Source organism: Schistocerca cancellata, chromosome 9, assembly GCF_023864275.1.
Source record: "Schistocerca cancellata isolate TAMUIC-IGC-003103 chromosome 9, iqSchCanc2.1, whole genome shotgun sequence".
NCBI lineage: Eukaryota > Metazoa > Arthropoda > Insecta > Orthoptera > Acrididae > Schistocerca > Schistocerca cancellata.
The window spans coordinates 173637072-173659844 of NC_064634.1; the positions used below are offsets into that span (position 1 = coordinate 173637072).

The following is a 22773-nucleotide window of genomic DNA, read 5'->3' on the forward strand; positions in this document are numbered from 1 at the left end:
AGAGGCATGAATAAATGGTAGTCTCGCATCGATGTTGGTGTGGTCTATGATTCTCAGCACTTGTAACTGATTACTGTCTGATAAACTCCAAAACTTAATATACTGTATAAAGTATCTCATTCAGAATCCCACAAAATAGGCTTTTCTATGAGTATAACTACAAAATATAATGATGTCTGATCTAATTTTACTACATATAGAGCGAATTGCCATATCTGTGGAATGTGCTACCATCTAGTGGGATTAATGCCAAACACATGGGGATAAAAGTCTGCTGCAGTGTGCTACCACAGAGTGGCACTGAAGGCAATTACATCACACCAGTTGCACATGTGCAAAAGCTCCTTAAAACGCGCACAACTGAAGGTGTGTTTGCGACCCTGATGCCAACTTTTACAGTTTCACTGCGTCTGGAGGTCCAATGTAGCATAGTGCGAGGGATTTTGTGACTGTATTTCAGTTTACTGCGTCTACATTACATTTAACAGCACTCAAAGAAAAATAACCAATAAATCTACAAGGTGTCAAAAGTTAAGGTGTTCATGTGCTCTTGTACTCTTAAACAACAACAGCCACTGCCCTCTTGACTATACAGTTACAGTGCACACGGTAAAGAACCCATGGTACCATTACGTATACATCTATGTACATAGAGGCATTTAATCAGAACATCAAGCTCACATGATCTTTATTACAAAATTACAAGCACAGCCTTTCAATAGAACGTTGTTAATCATCTTATTCACTATTCTAAATATTTTACAGTCCGCATGAATTAACAGTCCTTGAAACTTAGGACCAGGTTGTCTCAAGTTTGATGATAACTGAACACTTAACCTATTAAATGTAAGTGGGTTATGGCTTCATCAGATTTCAAGCAGATTATATGCGTGAAAGTATGCTAAATAACTAATCATAAGTAAACAAACAGACATCAACAACATTTAAAGAAGAAGAGCACATAGTCACAATCTGCAAAACCAACATAATTGCACCAGGACTATTTTCATTTTTAAGCCTGCCAGGCTTGCTGTAAGTATCTGGTATGCGCAAAGCATACAGTGGAGATTCAGAGTTGCAGATACGCACACCAAAGACACTGTCAGAAATAAGCTTTCGGCCAACAAGCCTTTGTCAAAAATAGATGACTGACACACACACACACACACACACACACACACACACACACACACACACACACACTGCAGTCTCTGGCAGCTGAAGCCAAACTGCTGAGAGAGAGAGAGAGAGAGAGAGAGAGAGAGAGAGAGAGAGAGAGAGAGAGAGAGAGAGAGAGAGAGGGAGGGAGAGGGAGGAGGAGGAGGAGGAGAAGTTTTTTTGACAAAGGCCTTGTTGGCCAAAAGCTTATTTGTGACAGTCTTTTTGTTGTGCCTATCTATGACTCAGCATCTCCCCTATATGGTGAGTAGCAACTTTCCTCTTCATGATATTGTTACATTCCATCCTGGATCTTCCACTGTTTAGTATATACAAAGTTCAGATAAGCTTTAATATTTAATTTATGGTTCATCAATGAATAATTTGTAAAATAAGAGAAAAGCAACCATTTACCTTTAGCAGATTGATGTGTGGCATACAGACACATGTAACAGAAAACAGTATGCACAGGAATTGATGGTCTTATACCGCTTTCAAAATTAATGTGGTCATAGACTCAATATGTAATTCAAAGCTAGAAAGAAATAAGCTCATCAGATAGGAAGTTAGTAATGTAGTGATGAACATTTATTGAAGAAGAGGGAGCTGTAAATATTGCAGTAAGTTTATTACCTTGAAAAATAAATGTTAGAGAAACGGAATAAAAATCTATGTCTGGTAGAACCATATTACATTCATGTGTTGCTGTGGCCACAGTAGTGTGCATTTTGTTAACTGTGTGGTTGTGAGTGTGCGCTCTCTGCTAGAAGAAGAACCAGAACTCAAAGGTGATTGCATACTGTTTTCTGTTACATGGCTATGTGCCACACATCAGTTTGCTGTAGGTGAGCAGTTGCCTTTTTCTTATTTTATGTATCTTTCCATCCAAGAATTTCCATTCTTGTCATCAATAAATAATTTAATTATGATATATGTTGTAAACATCTAAAATTCCTCTTATTTGCTGAAAATCAATATCTTTATATTCGCAAGATGACTTTACATAAATTATGCTAGTACATGCATACCCATACGCAAGAAATCATACATTTTCAATAATTATCAACAGGAGGCGAAGTACCAAGCATATTTACTATGAGCTTTTCTCCATCAGTTAACAACACATCGTAAAATGGAACTTTTAATTTTGTAAACATTTTAGTTTGAAAAGTGTATTAGCATAAAAAATTACAGAAACTGCTCTTTTTAGTTTGTTGACAATTAGGCAATTAGGCAATTAACCAGTATCTGCACCAGTCCGAAGCAGAACTAATGCTTTCTCCAGGTTTTCTATGGCTGTTGGTACATCGTCATAGTTCAAGGCACTACTTGCCCACTTGCAGTACTTCTGAGCCTTTGTGATCTGTGCTGGATTCAGTGAAGCTGAACTTCCATTACCTGAAACATGAAAGCAAAAGCTTTAACATACACAAACTGAAGAATGCTGATACATATACCTTTATAAACGATGTGTAACAAAGGTGAGAAGGAAAACATTGGGAAAGATACAGAAGGACAATGCGGTAGAAAGAAAGTAGATGTAAATTATGAGACAATTACGAAGTATGGACAACACAAGGTTTAGGAGGGAAGGGGGCCACTTGGTGATTTAAATGTGGTATGGAAATTTCTGCTAGAATTTAAATAATTATTTATGTCTTTGCAAGATCAAGAGAACAAACCAGGGTAGTTGCCAAGATCTGATCCAGATGTTCATTCCATCCAACTGTTAGTACACAAATGGCAACAATCTTTACAGATCACTTTATGGAAGACAAATATGAACGAGCTCTTCAGCAATCTACAATGTACACGTCAAAAACTGCAAGCACAGGGTTCTGCCACAGTATAGTACTGTTCATACATCTTGCCCAACTCTTTGGGACCTTTAGGCTTGTGTACAATGGACAGGGTTGTTGGTGGTACTACTACCATGTGCAAGTTCTTAGATGTTGGTATTCAGATTTGGGTGAAAATATTCTGAGCTGTGGAGCAAGGCACCTCAAGCAATGGCTTCAGGTCATGGAGGATGCAGAGACATTGCCCAAATATTTCTACACAAAGTTTGGCTAAACACACAGTACTGTGGGCCATAGAGAACAAATGCTTCAACTAACTTCTATTTGTTATCAGTAAACAGCAGAACCCTAGAAATCAAAGATAGGTTAGCAGAAATGGATAAGGAATTAAATGAGATTTACTGAAGAACAGTGTGTGTATCAGAAATTCAATGATAAAGAAACAAAATTATGTCTAACAATGAAAAATCCAGGGTGGAATGTAACAATATTATGAAAAGGAGAATTGTTTCTACTCACCATATAGCAGTGATGCTGAGTCACACAACAAAAAAGGCTCTCACAATTAAAGCTTTAGGTCATGAAGGCCTTCATCAACAATGGATGAAACACACGACTGCAGTCTCAGCCAACTGAAATCACACTGTGGGCAGCAGCAACAGTGCATGATGGAAGTGGTGCAAGGGGGGGGGGGGGGGGGGGAGGGATGATATGGTGGGGTGTGCGGACAGTGGAGCACTTAGACAGAGGGCAGGAGAGAGATGGGGAGGGGAAATAGCGGAAAAGGAGAGAAATAAAAAGACAGGGTGTGATGGTGGAATGACGGCTGTGTAGTGCTGGAAGGGGAACATGGAATGGGCTGGATGGGTGAAGGCAGTGACTAATGAAGGTTGAGGCCAGGAGGGTTGCGGGCACATAGGATGTATTGCAAGGTAAGTTCCCACCTGCACAATTCAGAAAAGCTGCTGATGGTAGGAAGTATCCATACGGCAAAGGCTGTGAAGCAGTCATTGAAATTAAGGATGTCATGTTTTGCAATGTGTTCAGCAACAGGGTGGTCCACATGTTTCTCGGCCACAGTTTGTTGGTGGCCATTCATGCAGACGGACAGCTTGTTGGCTGTCATGCCCACAAAGAATGCAGCACAACGGTTGCAGCTTAGCTTGTAGATCACATGATTTGTTTCACAGGTAGCTCTGCCTTTGATGGGACAGGTGATGTTAGTGACCGGACTGGAGTAGGTGGTTGTGGGAGGATGTATGGGACAGGTCATGCATCTAGGTCTATTACAGGGGTATGAGCCATGAAGTAAGGGCTTGGGAGCAAGGGTTGTGTAAAGATAGATGAGTATGTTAAGCAGGTTCAGTGGCTGGCAGAATACCACTGCGGGAGAGGTGGAAAGGATAGTGGGCAGGACATTTCTCATCTCAGGGCATGACAAGAGGTAATTGAAACCCTGGCAAAGAATGTAATTTAGTTGCTCCAGTCCCAGATGGTACCGAGTTACGAGGGGAATGCTCCTCTGTGGCCAGACTGTGGGACTTTGGGAGGTGGTGGGAGACTGGAAAGAAAAGGCACGGGAGATTTGTTTTTGTACAAGGCTGGGAGGATAATTATGGTCAGTGAAGGCCTCAGTGAGACCCTCGGTATATTTTGAGAGGGACTGCTCATCACTGCAGATGCAACAACCACGGGTGGCTAGGCTGTACGGAAGGGACTTAGTATGAAATCCTAAGTGGACGTATAGCTGGTGGTTAGTAGGTTTTATATGGACAGAGGTAATGATGTAGACATCTTTGAGGCGGAGGTCAACATCTAGGAAAGTGGTTTGTTGGGTTGAGTATGGGAAAGTGAAGCAAATGGGGTAGAAGTTGTTGAGGTTTTGGAGGAATGTGGGTAGGGTGTTCTCGTGATCAATGAATCTGAACCAGGTGAGGGGTTTCAGATTCTGGGTTTTTAGGAAAGGATTCCTGTACATTGCACATGAAAAGATTGGCATGTGGATGCCCATAGCTGTACCCCGGATATGTTTGTAGGTGATTCCTTCAAAGGAGAAGTAATAGTGGGTAAGGTTATAGTTGGTCATAGTGACTAGGAAGGAGGTTGTTGGTCTGGAATCCATCCATCAGGCATTGGGTAAGGTAGTGTTCAATAGCAGTAAGGCCATGGGCATTAGGAATGTTGGTATAAAGGGAGGCGGCATCAATAGTGACGAGCAGGGCATCATGTGGTAAAGGGTCGGGAACCTAGGAGTATCAGTGGAGGAAATGATTGGTATATTTTATATAGGAGGGTTGGTTCCGGGTAGTAGGTTGAAGGTGTTGGTCTATGAAAGCAGAGATTCTCTCAGTGGGGGCACAGCAACTGGCCACAATGGAGCACCCTGGGTGGTTAAGTTTATGGACTTTAGGAAGCATGTATGAGTGTGGGAAGTGGTAGGGGTGAGTAGAGAGGAGGACTCCGGGAGAGGTTGTGGGATGCGCCTAAGGATTTGAGTAGTGACTGGAGATCCTGCAACCATGGATCCCTGCTCCCTCCATCTGTGTCAATACAGAAAAGTTTCCTTATCCCTAGCCAGATCCCAGTCCACATACTGTACTTGTGTTATTGCTTGGCTCATGGAATCCCCCCCCCTCCCCTAATGGCCTTACCATGAAATTATCCATCTCTGGTTGCCACCCCTCCTACCACAATGACCTCCACCTGTTCAGATTCCGCCAATCCTTAGCCCTCACCAAAATAGTCCTGCAAAACCATATAAACCAAGCTCACTCAAACCTTATTGCAGTACCGTCTCTCCATCCGAAAAATTCTTATGCTATGCAATCCCTAATTCCTGGAACCCATAATACACACTGAAAGTCTCACCCTGCAGGAACTATAGCAGCATGCACAATGCCATATCAAGAAGCCCTCCATCCTGCTCACTCCCTACTCCCACCTTGGAGTACCAGCGTCCACCACCTCTACAACAACCTCCAAACCTCCCCCACATCCCCTCATAGCTGGCAAACTCTTGTCTCTTAGACCTACTACACTTACCCATCCTCTGAAACTCCCTCTCACCACCACACATAACCCAGAACCTAACAGACCCACAACATAGACACGAATCTTTACTCCAGAAGCCTTAGCCCTACAGAAATATCAGTCTTTTCCAAAGGCCTCACCTTTTGCTCCACTCCCAAATTCAATCAGGAGGACTTGTTAAAAACCTTCTCTCCTTCTCCCAGTCACTTCAGTGGAAAAGTATTTTCGCCAGCAACCCTACCAATCCAACTCAACCAAAGACCAATACTGAACCTTGCCTCACTTTTCAATCCAACTTTGCTCCACTTCCACTGCCCCCAAATCACCCCCCTGTTAACTTTCCAAAATTTCTTAACCTTGAACCTTGCCTCACCATCATTCCCCAAATCCCTCCACATGCAAACTAACCTTACCTCTGCTGAAAGAACCACAGTCCAACATCTAAAAACTGATACCGACATTTAGAATCCTACCTGCAGACTAAGGCCCCACCACTGTTGTTTTGAATTGCAAGTATCATGTGGCAGAAGGACTCTGCCATCTGTCAGATACTTCCCCTATAAACCTTGCCACAGTGACCCAAATCCAGAAATCCTTAGGCCCATCCCAAAACCTCTGTCCTCAGTCCATCTCTCTACTCACCCCTACCGATCTCCGCCCTCCTACCTTCTTATACTTAACTACCCTGGATGCCCCATTGTAGCCGGTTACTGTGCCCCCATTGAGAGAATCTCTGCCGTCATTGACCAACACCTTCGGCCTATTACCCGGAACCTACCCTCCTACATAAAAGGTAACAACCATTTCATCCACCAACTCTCCACAGTTGGTGACTGTTTACGACACGGTACCCTGTTCATCACTATTGCTGCCACGTCCATTTACACTAACATTCCTAAAGCCCATGGCCTTTCCACTATTGAACACTACCTTTCCCAACACCTGACGGATTACAGACCAACAACCTCCTTCCTAGTCACCATTACCAACCATATCCTCACCCACAATTATTTCTCCTTTGAAGGCATAAACCACAAATAAATAAGGGTACGGCTATGGGCACCTGCATGGCATTATCCTATGCCAACCAATTCATAGGACATATAGAGGAATCCTTCCTAAACAGCCAGAATCTTAAACCCCTCACCTGGTTCACATTCATGAGTCACGAGGACACCCTATCCACATTAATCCAGAATCTAAACAACTTCTCCCCCATTTGCTTCACCAGCTCCTATTCAACCCGACACACCACCCTCCTAGACATTGATTGACCTCCACCTCAAAGATGGCTACATTAGTACTTCTGCCCATATCAATCCTACTAACCACCAGCTATACCTCCACTTGGATGGCTGCCACCCGTTCCATATCAGGAAGTCCCTTCTGTACAGCATAGCCACCTGTGGTCGTTGCATCTGCAGTGACGAGCACTCCCTCTCTAAAGATATCGAGGGTCTCACTGAAGCATTCACTGAGAGAAATTATCCACCCAACCTTGTACAAAAACAAATCTCCCATGACTTATCTCTCCAGTCTCCCACCACCTCCCAAAGTCCCACCATCTGGCCACAGATGAGCATTCCCCTTGTAACTCAGTACCACCCAGGACTGGAGCAACTGAGTTACATTCTCCACCAAGGTTTCAGTTACCTCTTATTCCCTGAAATGAGGAATGTCCTGCCCATTATCCTTCCCACCCCTCCCACAGCGGTATTCTGCCGCCCACCAAACCTACACAATATACTCGTCCATCCTTATACAACCCGTGTTCCCCAATCCCTTACTTCATGGCTCATAACCCTGTATCAGACCTAGATGCAAGTCCTGGCCCATACATCCTCCCACCACCACCTACTTTAATTCGGTCACTAACATCACCTACCCCATCAAAGGCAGGGCTACCTGTGAAACCAGTCGTGTGATCTACAAGCTAAACTGCAGCCACTGTGCTACATTCTATGTAGGCATGACAGCCGCATTAATGGCCACCAACAAACTGTGGACAACAAACTGTGGACATGGACAACAAACTGTGGACATGGACAACAAACTGTGGACAACAAACTGTGGACAACAAACTGTGGACAACAAACTGTGGACAACAAACTGTGGACAACAAACTGTGGACAACAAACTGTGGACAACAAACTGTGGACAACAAACTGTGGACAACAAACTGTGGACAACAAACTGTGGACAACAAACTGTGGACAACAAACTGTGGACAACAAACTGTGGACAACAAACTGTGGACAACAAACTGTGGACAACAAACTGTGGACAACAAACTGTGGACAACAAACTGTGGACAACAAACTGTGGACAACAAACTGTGGACAACAAACTGTGGACAACAAACTGTGGACAACAAACTGTGGACAACAAACTGTGGACAACAAACTGTGGACAACAAACTGTGGACAACAAACTGTGGACAACAAACAAGTGGACCACCTTGTTGCCGAACACGCAGCCAAACATTCCATCCGCCTCACAGCCTGTGCCATATGGATCCTTCCCAACAACACCAACTTTTATGAACTGTGCAGGTGGAAACCTCTCTCTCTCTCTCTCTCTCTGTCTCTGTGTGTGTGTGTGTGTGTGTGTGTGTGTGTGTGTGTGTGTGTGTGTTTTATCTATTGTCGACAAAGGCCTTAATGGCCAAGAGCTTTAATTGTGAGTGTCTTTTTGTCATGCCTATCTGCGACTCAGCACCTCAGCTGTATGGTGAGTAGCAACTCTCCTTTTCATAATATTCTTAAAATTATGTCTCTTGGACAACTCTGAAGAACAACAAAAACTGATAAATCAAAATATATTGTATTATAAGATTATGGGTGATTTTGATGTGAAAGTAGGAAAAAATCAATGTACATTTCTTCAGTGGGAAACATTGACCAGGATGCCAGATATGACAGAGGTTATATCAACAATGTGATGAGAACAACAGCTTATCTGTCCTTAAAAGTTTCTTCCACAATAAAACAGACAGAAAGTTCACTTGGCAAAGACCAAATGGAACTAAAAATAAAACTGACTACATTTTATCAAATGATAAAGAAACTGCACACAAACTGACAGTCCCATACTACTTTCAAATTTAAGGTGGTCATAAACACTCAACATGCAATTCAAAGCTAGAAAGAAACAAATTCATCAGATATGAAGGCAGTATTGCAGATTATAAACATTTATTGGAGAAGAGGGGGCTGCAGCACACAAAATTAGGCAACAAGTTCCATATCTTGAAAAGTAAGGTTTATACAGGCAGATGAGTGGTATGAAAAAAGGAAGTCAAAATAGTTCAAATGGCTCTGAGCACTATGGGACTTAACATCTGAGGTCATCAGTCCCCTAGAACTTAGAACTACTTAAATCTAACTAACCTAAGGACATCACACACATCCATGCCCGAGGCATGATTCGAACCTGCGACCGTAGCAGTCGCGCGGTTCCAGACTGAAGTGCCTAGAACCGCTCGGCCACAACGGCCGGCAAAAGCAAGACAAAAACTAATTTTAGGTAGATGTCATATTACAACAGCGGCACAGTAACTAATGACAGTGAGAGAATCATACAAGTGTTTTAAAAGCAATAACTCTCTGTATATAATTCTGGCTGTGGTGCACAAAGCCATTCAAGGTATGAAGGGAGTCAGCTGTTAATTTCTCAATAGAAATGTTTGAAGTTAGTGAAAGTAATACAAATGGAAACGGTAAAAATTTTTGCAGAATGCCTGAGGAGCACAACTGCCAGTACTGAAATAATGCTGTAATATGCTCCTTCATAAGAAACAGGTTGTACAAGACAAAAAACTATACAATATTATGAAAAGGAAAGTTGCCCCACCACATAGTGGAGGCATCTGAGTCACAGACAGGCACAACAGAAAGACTGTCACAAATGTTGTGCCTATCTGCAACTCAGCATCTCCGCTATATGGTGAGTCACAACTTTCCTATTCATAATATTATTATATTCCATCCCGGATTTTATTGTTTGACAAAATAATTATAGATTTTTAACCTCTCCTCTGTAATAAACAAGATATTCATTAAAATTGTAAGTATCAACTACAAAAAAAGCATTTGATATTGATATGGCAGAAGAACAAGCTGGGTTTAGAAATGGGTATAACACAAGGGACCAGTTGCAAGCCATGAAGCAAATTATTAAAGATAGTAATGAATTAATCATATCATTTTGCCTGTGGTTATATACTTTGAGAAAGCTTCTGATCACAAGAAAAATCTATACTGTCAGTGAGTGAGAAGCAAAGCATTCAGTTTATGTGAGGATACCAAACAATGGCTGGGAGGGAGAAGCAGCAAGAGCATGGGATAGGTATGTGGCACCCATGAGTGAACTCCGGAACAGGCACCTGGTTTGTTTTTCTGGTTGGAGCTTTAGGGCATGAAACTGCTAATGTCATAAGCACCCATATCACAATGTAAGAAAAAACAAGTACCAAATAAAAACCTGAGGTGAAAAAGGCAAAAACCCTATAACGCAAAAACTTCAAAAGAGCAGCACCTAAGGACAAGGACATCCCTATGGAATATTTCCCAAAACAGCACTGAAATGGTGGAGGTCCCTGTGGGGAGGATCAAATTTGCTTCGCCATGCCACTGTGGCAAATAAAAAGTAAGACGTGATGACAGAACATGTGTCATCTGCTAAAAGATCTGAAAGTAAAGAGCAAACAATTAAAAAATGGGTACCAGATCAGAAAGTGGCACGGCATCAAGGGTTGAGAGCAGTAGGCACACAGTGGGGCAGGGTTGGCACTTAAATGGTGATGACTAAAACAACAATATCCTATATACAGCCATACAGCCAGGCTAAAACAATCACCTCACAACATGAGGGCTGAGAGGAGGTCGACTAAGCTATTAGGAGATGTTTCATGTCCCGGGGTAACAGACAATGACAAGATGATCATGTGAGGGAGCAGAACGACTAGCACACCGAGGGAGGAGAGCTGCAGCCTTTGCAGCAGCATCAGCAGCCTCATTTCTTGGCATGCCAACGTGACCAGGGATCCACATGAACACCACGTTGGCTCCCTCAACAGTAAGTGGATGGAGGCATTCTTGGATCTGTTGTACTAAAGGGGGGACTGAGTACAGCATGTGAAGGCTCTGAACAGCACAGAGAATCTGAGCAGATGACACAGTTTGGAAGCTGGAAGCAATGGATGGCCTGGCGAAATGCATGAACCTTGCTGTGATACATCAGGTCAGATGAAGTGTCCTTAAGAAGGAAAAGGAGTCTGAAATGAACATGTACCTCCAACACAAACCCATGGAGAATGTGGCTGGGAGTGTAAAGCAAAAGCTATCAAAGCAGCAAACGAAAGCCAACTCCAGGAGGCAATAGAAAAGATGGGTGCAGCCCATACTATCTATCAATCAGAAAAGGGAGCACAGAATGGGTGACTGGGCATAGAAGACAGACAGCACACACAACGGCTGAGGAGAACATCCTGCAGGTAGGTCAACGCTCAGTCAGCAGCCTCAGCACGACGACTCTCAACAGTACTAGTATAGTCGCCAAACATATCCCACTATGGGGGATGGTTTTACGATGACATAAGATAGTCGGACATGCGGATGAATATATGATACTGCCATAATCCAGTTTCAAATGGACAAGGTCGTACAAATGGAGGAGGATGGTCTGAACTGCTTCCCATGAGGTACCACATAAAACACACAGAAATCTGGGGGAGCGAACGCAACAAACTGGCAGGGAAGAGACCTGCGAAGACCAACAAAATTTTCTATAAAACTTGAGTCCCAAGAAGTTCCTTGTGTCAATGAGCGGCAGAGGGAATGGGCTAAGTTGCAGGGATAGGGGAGGAAACTTCTGGCGTCACAAAAAGTTCCTACAGACAGTCTTGTCAGTGGAAAAGTGGCAGCCATTGTTGATGCTCCACAAGTAAAGATGATCAAGACATCACTGATGACGGCACTCATGTAGACAGGATCGTTGGAGCTGCAATCGCAAATTCATCAACGCGAAGAGAGCATGAGATACCTGGCAGGAGACAATCGATAATGGGGTTAACTGTGCTGGCGTAAGCTGGCGCCAGCACACCGGTCAGCAAAGATGATGCGAGAAGTAGGCGCTGGATCAAGCATGCCTATCACAAGTGAGGCCAGAGGCACACCAACAAGCAACACCCTCTTCACAGCGTGTACTAAGGCCATCGTTGCTGCGTGGAGGGCCTCACTAACTCACACTCCAGTTTGACAGGTATAGTTTATTGCAGGCTATGACAGTACATAGCTTTAGATTAGGAACTATAGCAAGTTTACCGATACTTTCTGCAAGATGATGATGATTTGGGTTGATCGGGCACTTGACATCATGTCATCAGTGCCTGGCGAAAAGTTAGCAGACAAATCTCATGGTTGGGGACAAAGGCTGTCCTCACATGTGCAGCAGTTTATAATATATTAAAGTGTGCCACCCTCCCCCACCAATTTAGGGATGACGCCTGACACTTCACAAAATTTCATCACCGTGGTAACAACTGAATCGATATCTGCGAGGATGATGGGCAGATCTCCACCAAGACTGATGACTGCCCTAATATCAGTATATAGGACACACACAGCCACAATATGCTCAACTGAAAGTGGCACGTCACAAACTTCACACAGGGTTGATCCTCCCACCACAGGAGGAAACCACATGTTAAAGGGTTATGTCTGATGCACAGTCTGGAAAGCAGAACGTCCTTCCAGCAGTGATGTCGACATTAAGTCCGCCAAACCTTTGTGGTCGATTTGAGTTTGTTGTCTGTCACCTGCAACCATTCAGTCTCCCACTGATGCACGACGCATATGACAGAAAATTAGATGATGGCATGCAATGGGATGGGACATTGATGTTCAGCACCATCCCAACATGCTTCCTTGGCAACTTTGTTGCCATATTGTTACCCTGTATTCCAATATGGCCAGGAACCCAGCAAAAGATCACCTCCTTGCCACAGTGTTGGAGTCACTGTAATGAGTCATGGATGAGCTGAATCAGCGGGTCTACTGGATACATTTGGTAAGGTCCTTGCAATGCACTAAGAGAATTAGAACAGATAAGAAACCTTGTATGGTGATGTCTGTGGACCCTCTCCAGTGCGACCAGAATGCCATATAATTCCGCATCATAATTTGTAAACTTTTCTGGAAGACACACTTCAAAAACCCCATCAGAAAAAACAGCACAGCAACAAAGAGCATTCTCTTGCTTGGATCCATCTGTATAAACAACGATAAAACTGTGGTATGTACTTAAAATGGAAGAAAAACAAACTTGTAAAAACAAAATCTGGAGTACAAGTTGTCTTGTCCTGTGTCAAGCTTAAAATCACTTTGGGCCTCTGAAGACATCAAGGCGGCAATGCGTTCCATCTCTGGCTATGTATTGTGATGCCCGACAGATCCAGATCCTTGAGACAATCTGTTGCACATATACCAAATGGCTTGGTTGCATGGGGCCAATTCCTAAACAGCCGTTCAAAGATGGGTTCGAGCAATGAACTAAATGTCAATGACTGAGGTGACACTGAGATTTTCAGCACCTGTTGAGCCAAAAGGATATGTCACTGAATCCAGAGTGGTGATTCACCACCCTCTGCACACAGACTCTGAACTGGGCTGGTCCAAAAGGCTCCAGTCGAAATCCGAATGCCCTCATGGTGGACAGCACCTAACATCCTGAGGTAGGAAGGACAGGCCTACCCATAGATCACGCTGCCATAATCTAGGCGTGATCGAACAAATGCCCTATAAAACTGAAAGAGGTGGGACCTGTCAGCTTCCCACGTTTTTCCACTAACACATTTCAAAATATTCAATGACTAGAATCCCTTTGTTCGTAGGTCTTTCACGTGTGGGAGCCAAGTTAATAATGAGTCAAATAATAAACCCAAAAAGCGCACAGTGTCTTGAAAACATAAAATATTGTCCCCCATTGTGAGAATTGGTTGGTTAAAACTCTGATGAGCACGGTTAAAATTGACACACGTAGTCTTCTCAGGTGAGAGCCGAAAACCGGTTTTCTGGGCCCAGGTTTCCAGCCTCCAAATGGTCAGCTGTAGCTGCCTCATCGTCATCGTAAGATCAGAGAAAGAGTAGAAGATTGCAAAGTCATCCACAAACAAAGATGATTTGACAGGGCTCCTGACTGCATTCATAGCAAGGCCAAACAACGGGTCACTGAGGACACTGCCCTGGGGGACCCAATTCTCCTCAACAAAGCAGTCAGACCTGGCATCGCCAACATGATAACGAAACTGCTGGTCTTCAAAGGATTGGACCAGAAGCATAAGATGTCCACGTAGCTCCCAATCATGGAGTTGGCGAAGGATGTTTTAGCACCAAGTAGTGTTGTTGTTGTTGTTGTTGTTGTTGTTGTCTTCAGTCCTGAGACTGCTTAGATGCAGCTCTCCATGCTACCGTATCCTGTGCAAGCATCTTCATCTCCCAGTACCTACTGCAACCTTCTGAATCTGCTTAGTGTATTCATCTCTTGGTCTCCCTCTATGATTTTTACCCTCCACGCTGCCCTCCAGTACCAAATTGGTGATCCCTTGATGCCTCAGAACATGTCCTACCAAAACGATCCGTTCTTCTAGTCAAATTGTGCCACAATCTCCTCTTCTCCCCAATTCAATTCAATACCTCCTCATTAGTTATGTAATCTACCCATCTAATCTTCAGCATTCTTCTGTAGCACCACATTTCGAAAGCTTCTATTCTCTTCTTGTCTAAACTATTTATCGTCCATGTTTCACTTCCATACATGGCTACACTCCATACAAATACTTTCAGAAACGACTTCCTGACTTAAATCAATACTCAATGTTAACAAATTCCCCTTCTTAAGAAACGCTTTCCTTGCCATTGCCAGTCTACATTTTATATCCTCTCTACTTGGACCATCATCAGTTATTTTGCTCCCCCAAATAGCAAAACTCCTTTACTATTTTAAGTGTCTCATTTCCTAATCTAATTCCCTCAGCATCACCTGGTTTAATTCGACTACATTCCATTATTCTCATTTTGCTTTTGTTGATGTTCATCTTATACCCTCCTTTCAAGACACTGTCCATTCTGTTCAACTGCTCTTCCAAGTCCTTTGCTGTCTCCGACAGAATTACAGTGTCATCGGCAAACCTCACAGTTTTTATTTCTTCTCCATGGATTTTAATACCTACTCCGAACTTTTCTTTTGTTTCCTTTACTGCTTGCTCAATATATAGATTGAATAACATCGGGGAGAGGCTACAACCCTGTCTCACTCCCTTCCCAACCGCTGCTTCCCTTTCATGTCCCTCGACTCTTATAACTGCCATCTGGTTTCTGTACAAATTGTAAATAGCCTTTTGCTCCCTGTATTTTACCCCTGTCACCTTCAGAATTTGAAAGAGAGTATTCCAGTCAACATTGTCAAAAGCTTTCTCTAAGTCTACAAATGCTAGAAATGTAGGTTTGCCTTTCCTTAATCTTTCTTCTAAGATAAGTCGTAGGGTCAGTATTGCCTCACGTGCTCCAACATTTCTATGGAATCCAAACTGATCTTCCCTGAGGTCAGCTTCAACCAGTTTTTCCATTTGTCTGTAAAGAATTTGAATTAGTATTTTTCAGCTGTGACTTATTAAACTGATAGTTCGGTAATTTTCACATCTGTCAACACCTACTTTCTTTGTGATTGGAATTACTATATTCTTCTTGAAGTCTGAGGGTATTTCACCTGTCTCATACCTTGCTCACCAGATGGTAGAGTTTTGTTAGGCCTGGCTCTCCCAAGGCTGTCAGTAGTTCTAATGGAATGTTGTCTACTCCCGGGGCCTCGTTTCAACTTAGGTCTTTCAGTGCTCTGTCCAACTCTTCACGCAGTATCATATCTCCCATTTCATCATCATCTACCTCCTCTTCCATTTCCATAATATTGTCCTCAAGAACTTCGCCCCTGTATAGACCCTCTATATACTCCTTCCACCTTTCTGCTTTCCCTTCTTTGCTTAGAACTGGGTTTCCATCTGAGCTCTTGATATTCATACAAGTGACTCTCTTTTCTCCAAAGGTCTCTTTAATTTTCCTGTAGGCAGTATCTATCTTACCCCTAGTGAGATAAGCCTCTACATCCTTACATTTGTGCTCTAACCATCCCTGCTTAGCCATTTTGCACTTCCTGTCGATCTCATTTTTGAGACATTTGTATTGCTTTTTGCATACTTCATTTACTGCTTTTTTATATTTTCTCCTTTCATCAATTAAATTCAGTATCTCTTGTGTTACCCAATGATTTCTACTAGCCCTCGTCTTTTTACCTACTTGATCCTCTGCTGCCTTCACTATTTCATTCCTCAAAGCTACCCATTCTTCTTCTACTGTAATTCTTTCCCCCATTCCTGTCAATTGTTCCCTTATGCTCTCCCTGAAACTGTTCAACCTCTGGTTCTTTCTGTTTATCCAGGTCCCATCTCCTTAAATTCCCACCGTTTTGCAGTTTCTTCAGTTTTAATCTACAGTTCATAACCAATAGATTGTGGTCTCTCCAAGTAGTGTCATATTCTTTTTTGAGGTCAATAAACCACAAACCAAAGGGTTGTGGCATAAGAAGGACTTCTGTATCGCCGTCTCCAGTAGGATTAAGTTATCAAAGGTGGAACGGGAGTGCCTGAAACCACACTGAGAGTGGCTCAGGTGACCTCAGGATTTGAGCAGCCAGACGAGGCGGCGGTTGACCATGCACTCTAGAGTCTTACCCACACAACTGGTAAGGGCGACAGGTAAGTAACTGGAATGAGATTTTCACTCTGCAGCGGAGTGTGCGCCGATATGAAACTTCCTGGCAGATTAAAACTGTGTGCCAGGCCGAGACTCGAACTGCAGTAACTGTTAGGGGTGCTACAGTCTTTGCCTGGTTTCCAGAATGGAATTAATGTTGACTCCTTCCAAGCTGTAGGGTACTGTCCATCAAACCATACCGAACTGAAACAAGAGAAGCTGTCCTTTCAGTTCAGGGCACAGGTGATGAAGCATGGTATAATGGATCTCATCAGGTCCTGGAGCAGTGCCTCTGGCTGCAGACAAAGCTGATTCCAGTTCCCACATGGAGAACGGAAGGTTGTAGACTTCATCATGATGAGAGAAGAAATTGAGCTTCCTCATTTCTGCACTTCTATGGAATACCTGAAAAGTGGGAGCTTGTCTGGATGATGTAGTAACAGTAAAGAAGTGCTCAGCTAAAACTTGAGCCATGTCTCCTGGCATGTCTACCAAGACCCCATTACTTGACAAGGCCGCAAGGGGACATGTCCTACCCTTGCCTGAAATCCGTCTTACAGATTCCCAAACTTGCGCAGTGGAAGTGTACCCACTGATGGAAGTAATGAATTCCCTCCAGGAAGCCCCCTTCTGTTGTTTTATCACTCACCTCGCATGTGCTCTTGCAGATCTGAAGGCATGAAGATTGTCTGTAGTTGGACAGTGTTTGAATTTCCGCAGAGCTGTTCGTCTGGCCCTGATTGACAATCGACAGTCATCATTCCAGCAAGGTAGGGGTCATCGTCTGAGTTGGTTTCTAGATCTAGGGATGGACTCTGTGGCAAGCCGTTGGATCTCACAAGTGATATGGGTCAGTGCCTCCTGTGCACAACCCTTTTGTTCAAAAATAGCCTGTCAACTGTACTGTAGCCAATTTGTCCTTTGTATTATCCATCTGTGTGGTGTCCTGTCAGCCACCACCCTAGTTGGCAGACAAATACTCACTGGGAAGTGGCCACTAGAATGTAAATCTGGAGCCACTTCCCACTGAACTGAGTCTGCAGGAGCCGGGGAACAGAAACTAAGGCCAATGGCTGAAAAAGGCCCAGTAACTGTGGAAAAGTGTGTCATCTCACCTGCATTCAGAAGGTAGAAATTCTCAGAATGGACAAGTCGCTCGATCATCTGATCCCTGGAGCAAGTGGTAGGTGAGCCCCACAGCACGTTGTGTGAACTGAAATCCCCCACAAGGAGGAATGGGTGTGGGAGTGCCCGGAAGAGTTCTGCTAGTGCATCTGCATCCAAAGTAGCATTAGGGGGTGGGCACAAAGAACACACAGTGATATAAAAGGGTGCAAGAACTTTCACAGCAACAGCTAGCATGGCCAGGGTAAGTGGGACAGGAGAGGAGTGGCATCTGTCATCAAGAAAAACAGCTGTTCCACCTTTAGCCCCGTCTCCAGTAGTATCAACTTTGGTAGCCCTGTAATGCAGGTGTATCGGTGACTAAGATTTGTTTCTTTTAAACAGATGCAGAAAGGTTTCTCCCGGATCAGTAGCTGCAGTTCTCTCAAATCTGAACGATATCTGTTCAAGTTCCACTGCAACACAGAAGCCCCTGTAGCAGCCATTGTTTAGCGTTTTTTTTTTTTTTTTTTTTTTTACTGGTGAGGTCAGGGGGAACATTATACAGTTCCTTGCTCTCCGGTTCCTCCAATTGGGAGTCTACATCCTCAAGAGCATAGCCTCCATCAGAAAGGGATAGAGCTCACCAATACAAAGGTTTAACTACTGCTTTCTTGAACTTAGAAAAGCAGCAGCAAAAACTGGTGGTTACATAGCTTTGAAAGCTTTTTTAGCTTCACTATTGGTTATGTCTCTCTCTATTTTCAACTTGTGAATTTGTCTTTCCTACTTTGTAAACCTCACACTTTCTGCTCCACACTGGGTGATCCCGGGAGCAGTTTACACATTTCGGAGAATGTGTACAAGAATTGCCTGACTCGTGGGCTAAGCCTCCACAATTGCCACATTTAGCCTTCCCATTACATCCCATAGTGGTGTATGGCCAAATCTTTGACATTTGTAGCATTGCATTGGGTTGATAACAAATGGGTGAACCTTAAGACTGATATAGCCTGGAAGGATATGTTAAGGTAATTCTGGAGTACTAAATGTTCCTTCCGCGAGTCCATATTTTTCCATTCTTTACGTAACTCTGCGAGGTCCACCTCCATTATATTGGAGCAGGTAAACACGCTCTTACTAAAGTTAAGTGTGTTATACAACTCAGCCTCGACTGGGTATTCACCTAAGGCTTTACATCCCAGAAGCTTAGGTATCTGGTTGGAATTAGCACTTTCAACTAAAAGTGTTCCATTACGAAGTCGCTTGACACTTTTCAGAGACCCAGCTGTACTTTCCAATGCCTTGTGAATATAGAAAGAGGGAGATCTTCGCGAATGTTCCCCCTGCTCGCTTGATTACAATGAAAGTATTATGGCACACTAATGCCTTGTTACTACGATTCTGAAACTTCTTTTTAGGACGACTGACTGACCAAACTCTTTTTGAGGAGTGCGTGTAGGTATTGCCTGATGGTGCACCTGTCCTGTCAGGAGTATAAGTTTGATGAGGCCATTCCATTGGGATCCCATGAGATGGTAGGGAAACAACCATCGGCCCAGGCAGAGCCCTGCATGTCTTAGCAAGCCTTATACAACAAGTGGGGGGAGGGAGGGCAGCACGTGCCCCAGAGGTTCCCCGCTAGTGCCTGTTTTACTTCAACAGCCATTCACTTCATCATCACGTAGCACACCTTGAGGTTGAGGTTTCTTTTTATAGAGGTGTGTACCTTCCTCACAGCCCAGGCAGTGAAGCCAAGACCCTCAGTCTCCAAAACACACAACATTTCATCATCGCACCACACGGTGGTCGCTGAAGTGTGCCCAGAGCTTATGGTGACAGAGGGCTGGTGGCGCTTACCAGTCCCCAGCTCAGGAACCGGGGGTCATCATCATGCTTGTACTCAGCCAATGAATGTTGAGCCCCTGAGAGCTTCTACAAGAGGACTATTACTGATGAGCTTGCACCACAAACATGGACTCTATTGAAGACAAGTAATTACTTCAAGTTCATGTAAATAAAGAACCTTATTAATTCCATGTGTGCATTTGTGTTGTAGGAAGAGGATACCTGCCACCCGTAAAAACATTCTCTCCCTTGCTTACTTACAGTACAAGAATCTACAGTGGCACAAGGATAAAACAGTGGCGAAGGGGATGCTACAGTGGCAGTCGAAGTTAATCAACTTGGCCATAGTTTTTGCTTGCTTCTCTTGTGTTTAGGCTCTCAAGATGATCATTTTCAAGTGTTTCTGATTGCTAATTTGCTCTGTTCTTGCATGTATTTCAGGAGGGGAGTCGCAGAACTAATCAAATTTCTCTTTTCAGAGGCTTTGCTTGCTTTTTACTATAACGTATTTGCGTAAACCGTGAATTCCTCCGCCCCCACCCCCGGCCCCATGCCTCAGCCACAGACAGCCAATGTGATGGATCTAACAGAAGTTTTTCAGTTTCAGTACCAACAAACTGCTACCCTACTGACAATAATACAACTATTGGCTGCACGAGGTGTGTCTGCCACACAACTGACCAACGAACTAGCCCAACAAGTGCCGCTGACCAGTATACCACAGTTCCGGCAATTTACAGAAACGGAAGAGGAACAAATCGAATATGTGACTCAGTTCCAAACACATTGTCAAGTCCATTGTGTTCAAGGTACTGTAGAGTTACAATACTTGCTTTCAACTGCGGGGTCTCCAGTTTTCAGGTTAATACAAAAACTATTCCCAACTGTATCTCCCGACAAACTCAGTTACTACAAAGTAATTGCTGCATTAACTCAATACTATGGCCAGAACCCCATGAACCATGGACCTTGCGTGCCTCAGCCATACAGATAGCTGTACCGTAGGTGCAACCACAACAGAGGGGTATCTGTTGAGAGGCCAGACAAACATGTGGTTCCTGAAGAGGGGCAGCAGTCTTTTCAGCAGTTGCAGGGGCAACAGTCTGGATGATTGACTGATCTGGCCTTGTAACACTAACCAAAATGGCCTTGCTGTGCTGTTACTGCGAACGGCTGAAAGCAAGGGGAAACTACAGCTGTAATTTTTCCCGAGGGCATGTAGCCTTACTGTATGGTTAAATGATGATGGCGTGCTCTTGAGTAAAACATTCCGGAGGTAAAATAGGCCCCCATTTGGATCTCCGGGTGGGGACTACTCAAGAGGACGTCGTCGTCAGGAGAAAAAAAACTGGCATTCTACAGATTGGAATGTGGAATGTCAGATCCCTTAATCGGGCAGGTGGGAGTTTTGCTATTTGGGGAGCAAAATAAGTGATGATGTTTGAAGTAGAGAGGATATAAAATGTAGACTGGCAATGGCAAGGAAAGCGTTTCTGAAGAAGAAAAATTTGTTAACATCGTGTATAGATTTAAGTGTCAGGAAGTTGTTTCTGAAAGTATTTGTATGGAGTGTAGCCATGTATGGAAGTGAAACATGGACGATAAATAGTTTAGACAAGAAGAGAATAGAAGCTTTCGAAATGTGATGCTACAGAAGAATGCTGAAGATTAGATGGGTAGACCACATAACTAATGAGGAGGTATTGAATAGAATTGGGGAGAAGAGGAGTTTGTGGCACAATTTGACTAGAAGAACGGATCGGTTGGTAGGACATGTTCTGAGGCATCAAGGGATCACCAATTTAGTACTGGAGGGCAGCGTGGAGGGTAAAAATCATAGATGGAAACCAGGAGATGAATACACTAAGCAGATTCAGAAGGATGTAGGCTGCAGTAGGTACTGGGAGATGAAGAAGCTTGCACAGGATAGAGTAGCATGGAGAGCTGCATCAAACCAGTCTCAGAACTGAAGACCACAACAACAACAACAACAACAACAACAACAACAACAACAACATCGCCAGAAAGTCCAAGGTGCTGCAGCTAGATATCAGTTTCTTCGCTTGCAGAAAAAGCCAGAATAGACGTACCACCAGAGATACACAGAATTAACGTGCATGACTAGGAAGTGTAAATTTAAGTGTAGTTGTGGCAACTTTTACAATGATCTTGTGATACGAGATGTAGTAACATTCAATGTCTCAGATAGTAGAATATGAGAATAGATCTTAAAGTAGTCAGATCCATCACTTCCCCAAGTATTGCAAATCTTAGGGCAATATTATTCGGATGCCATAGCAGCCAATAAGTTTGACCATGCCCCAGTTTGTCGGGTTGAGTTGTCCCTTGTTTGCGACTGCCCCCAAGCAGCCACAACAATGAACGCATGCAAAACTGCGCAGACAGCCACGTAGACTTGTAAACAGGCCTGTGAATTTAGAGAAGTCTTGCCCTAGATGCTCTGCTCATCATGAAAGACAGGATTGCCCATTACATAATGCGATGTTTGAGATGTGTGGGGAAAAAATGCCATGTTTGGCAATGGCACATAAATGCCAATTTTGCCCACTCCCAAAAAAAAAAAAAACAGGCTTGTGCACATACAGTGAATGCTGTGTTTTCAAAACCTACAATGGGCTCTGACATAAATGAGATTAATGTTTTGCCTCCTACTCCATCTAGTGCTGTGCAACGACGTTCTAACAAATCATTTGTCTCATTACGAATTGCTGGCCATCGTGTGAACTTTCAGTTAGGCACAGGTGCCTCAGTAACTTTGCTTAATCGTGCTATGTATGCACAGTTAGGCTCACCATGACTTTCTAAATTTAACAAATTTACAACAGGCAGGAAATTCCAGTGCTTTGACAGTGTTGTTTGCCTGCCACTTCCAAATCTCACACTAGGAGTGTGTACTTTCAGTGTCTGCTTTTGAACCAAAAGACAGTGTAGCTAGCTTGATTCAAGAATTTACTGAACTATTTTCAGAAAGAATGGGGAAGAAAACTTTGTAGTGCATGTTACATAGA

General features: G+C 43.5%; 1 protein-coding gene across 2 annotated transcripts in view; it reads right to left on the minus strand.

Moving 5' to 3' along the window:
* Positions 1–2384: 2384 nt before the first annotated feature.
* Positions 2385–22773, minus strand: part of LOC126100452 (vacuolar protein sorting-associated protein VTA1 homolog) — a 75345-nt gene continuing 54956 nt past the window's right edge. For both annotated transcript variants that reach the window (XM_049911057.1, XM_049911058.1), the window contains exon 5: positions 2385–2556. In XM_049911057.1, coding sequence (XP_049767014.1) covers positions 2396–2556 — 161 coding nt within the window. In that variant the 3' untranslated portion in view covers positions 2385–2395. The remainder of the gene's footprint in view (positions 2557–22773) is intronic.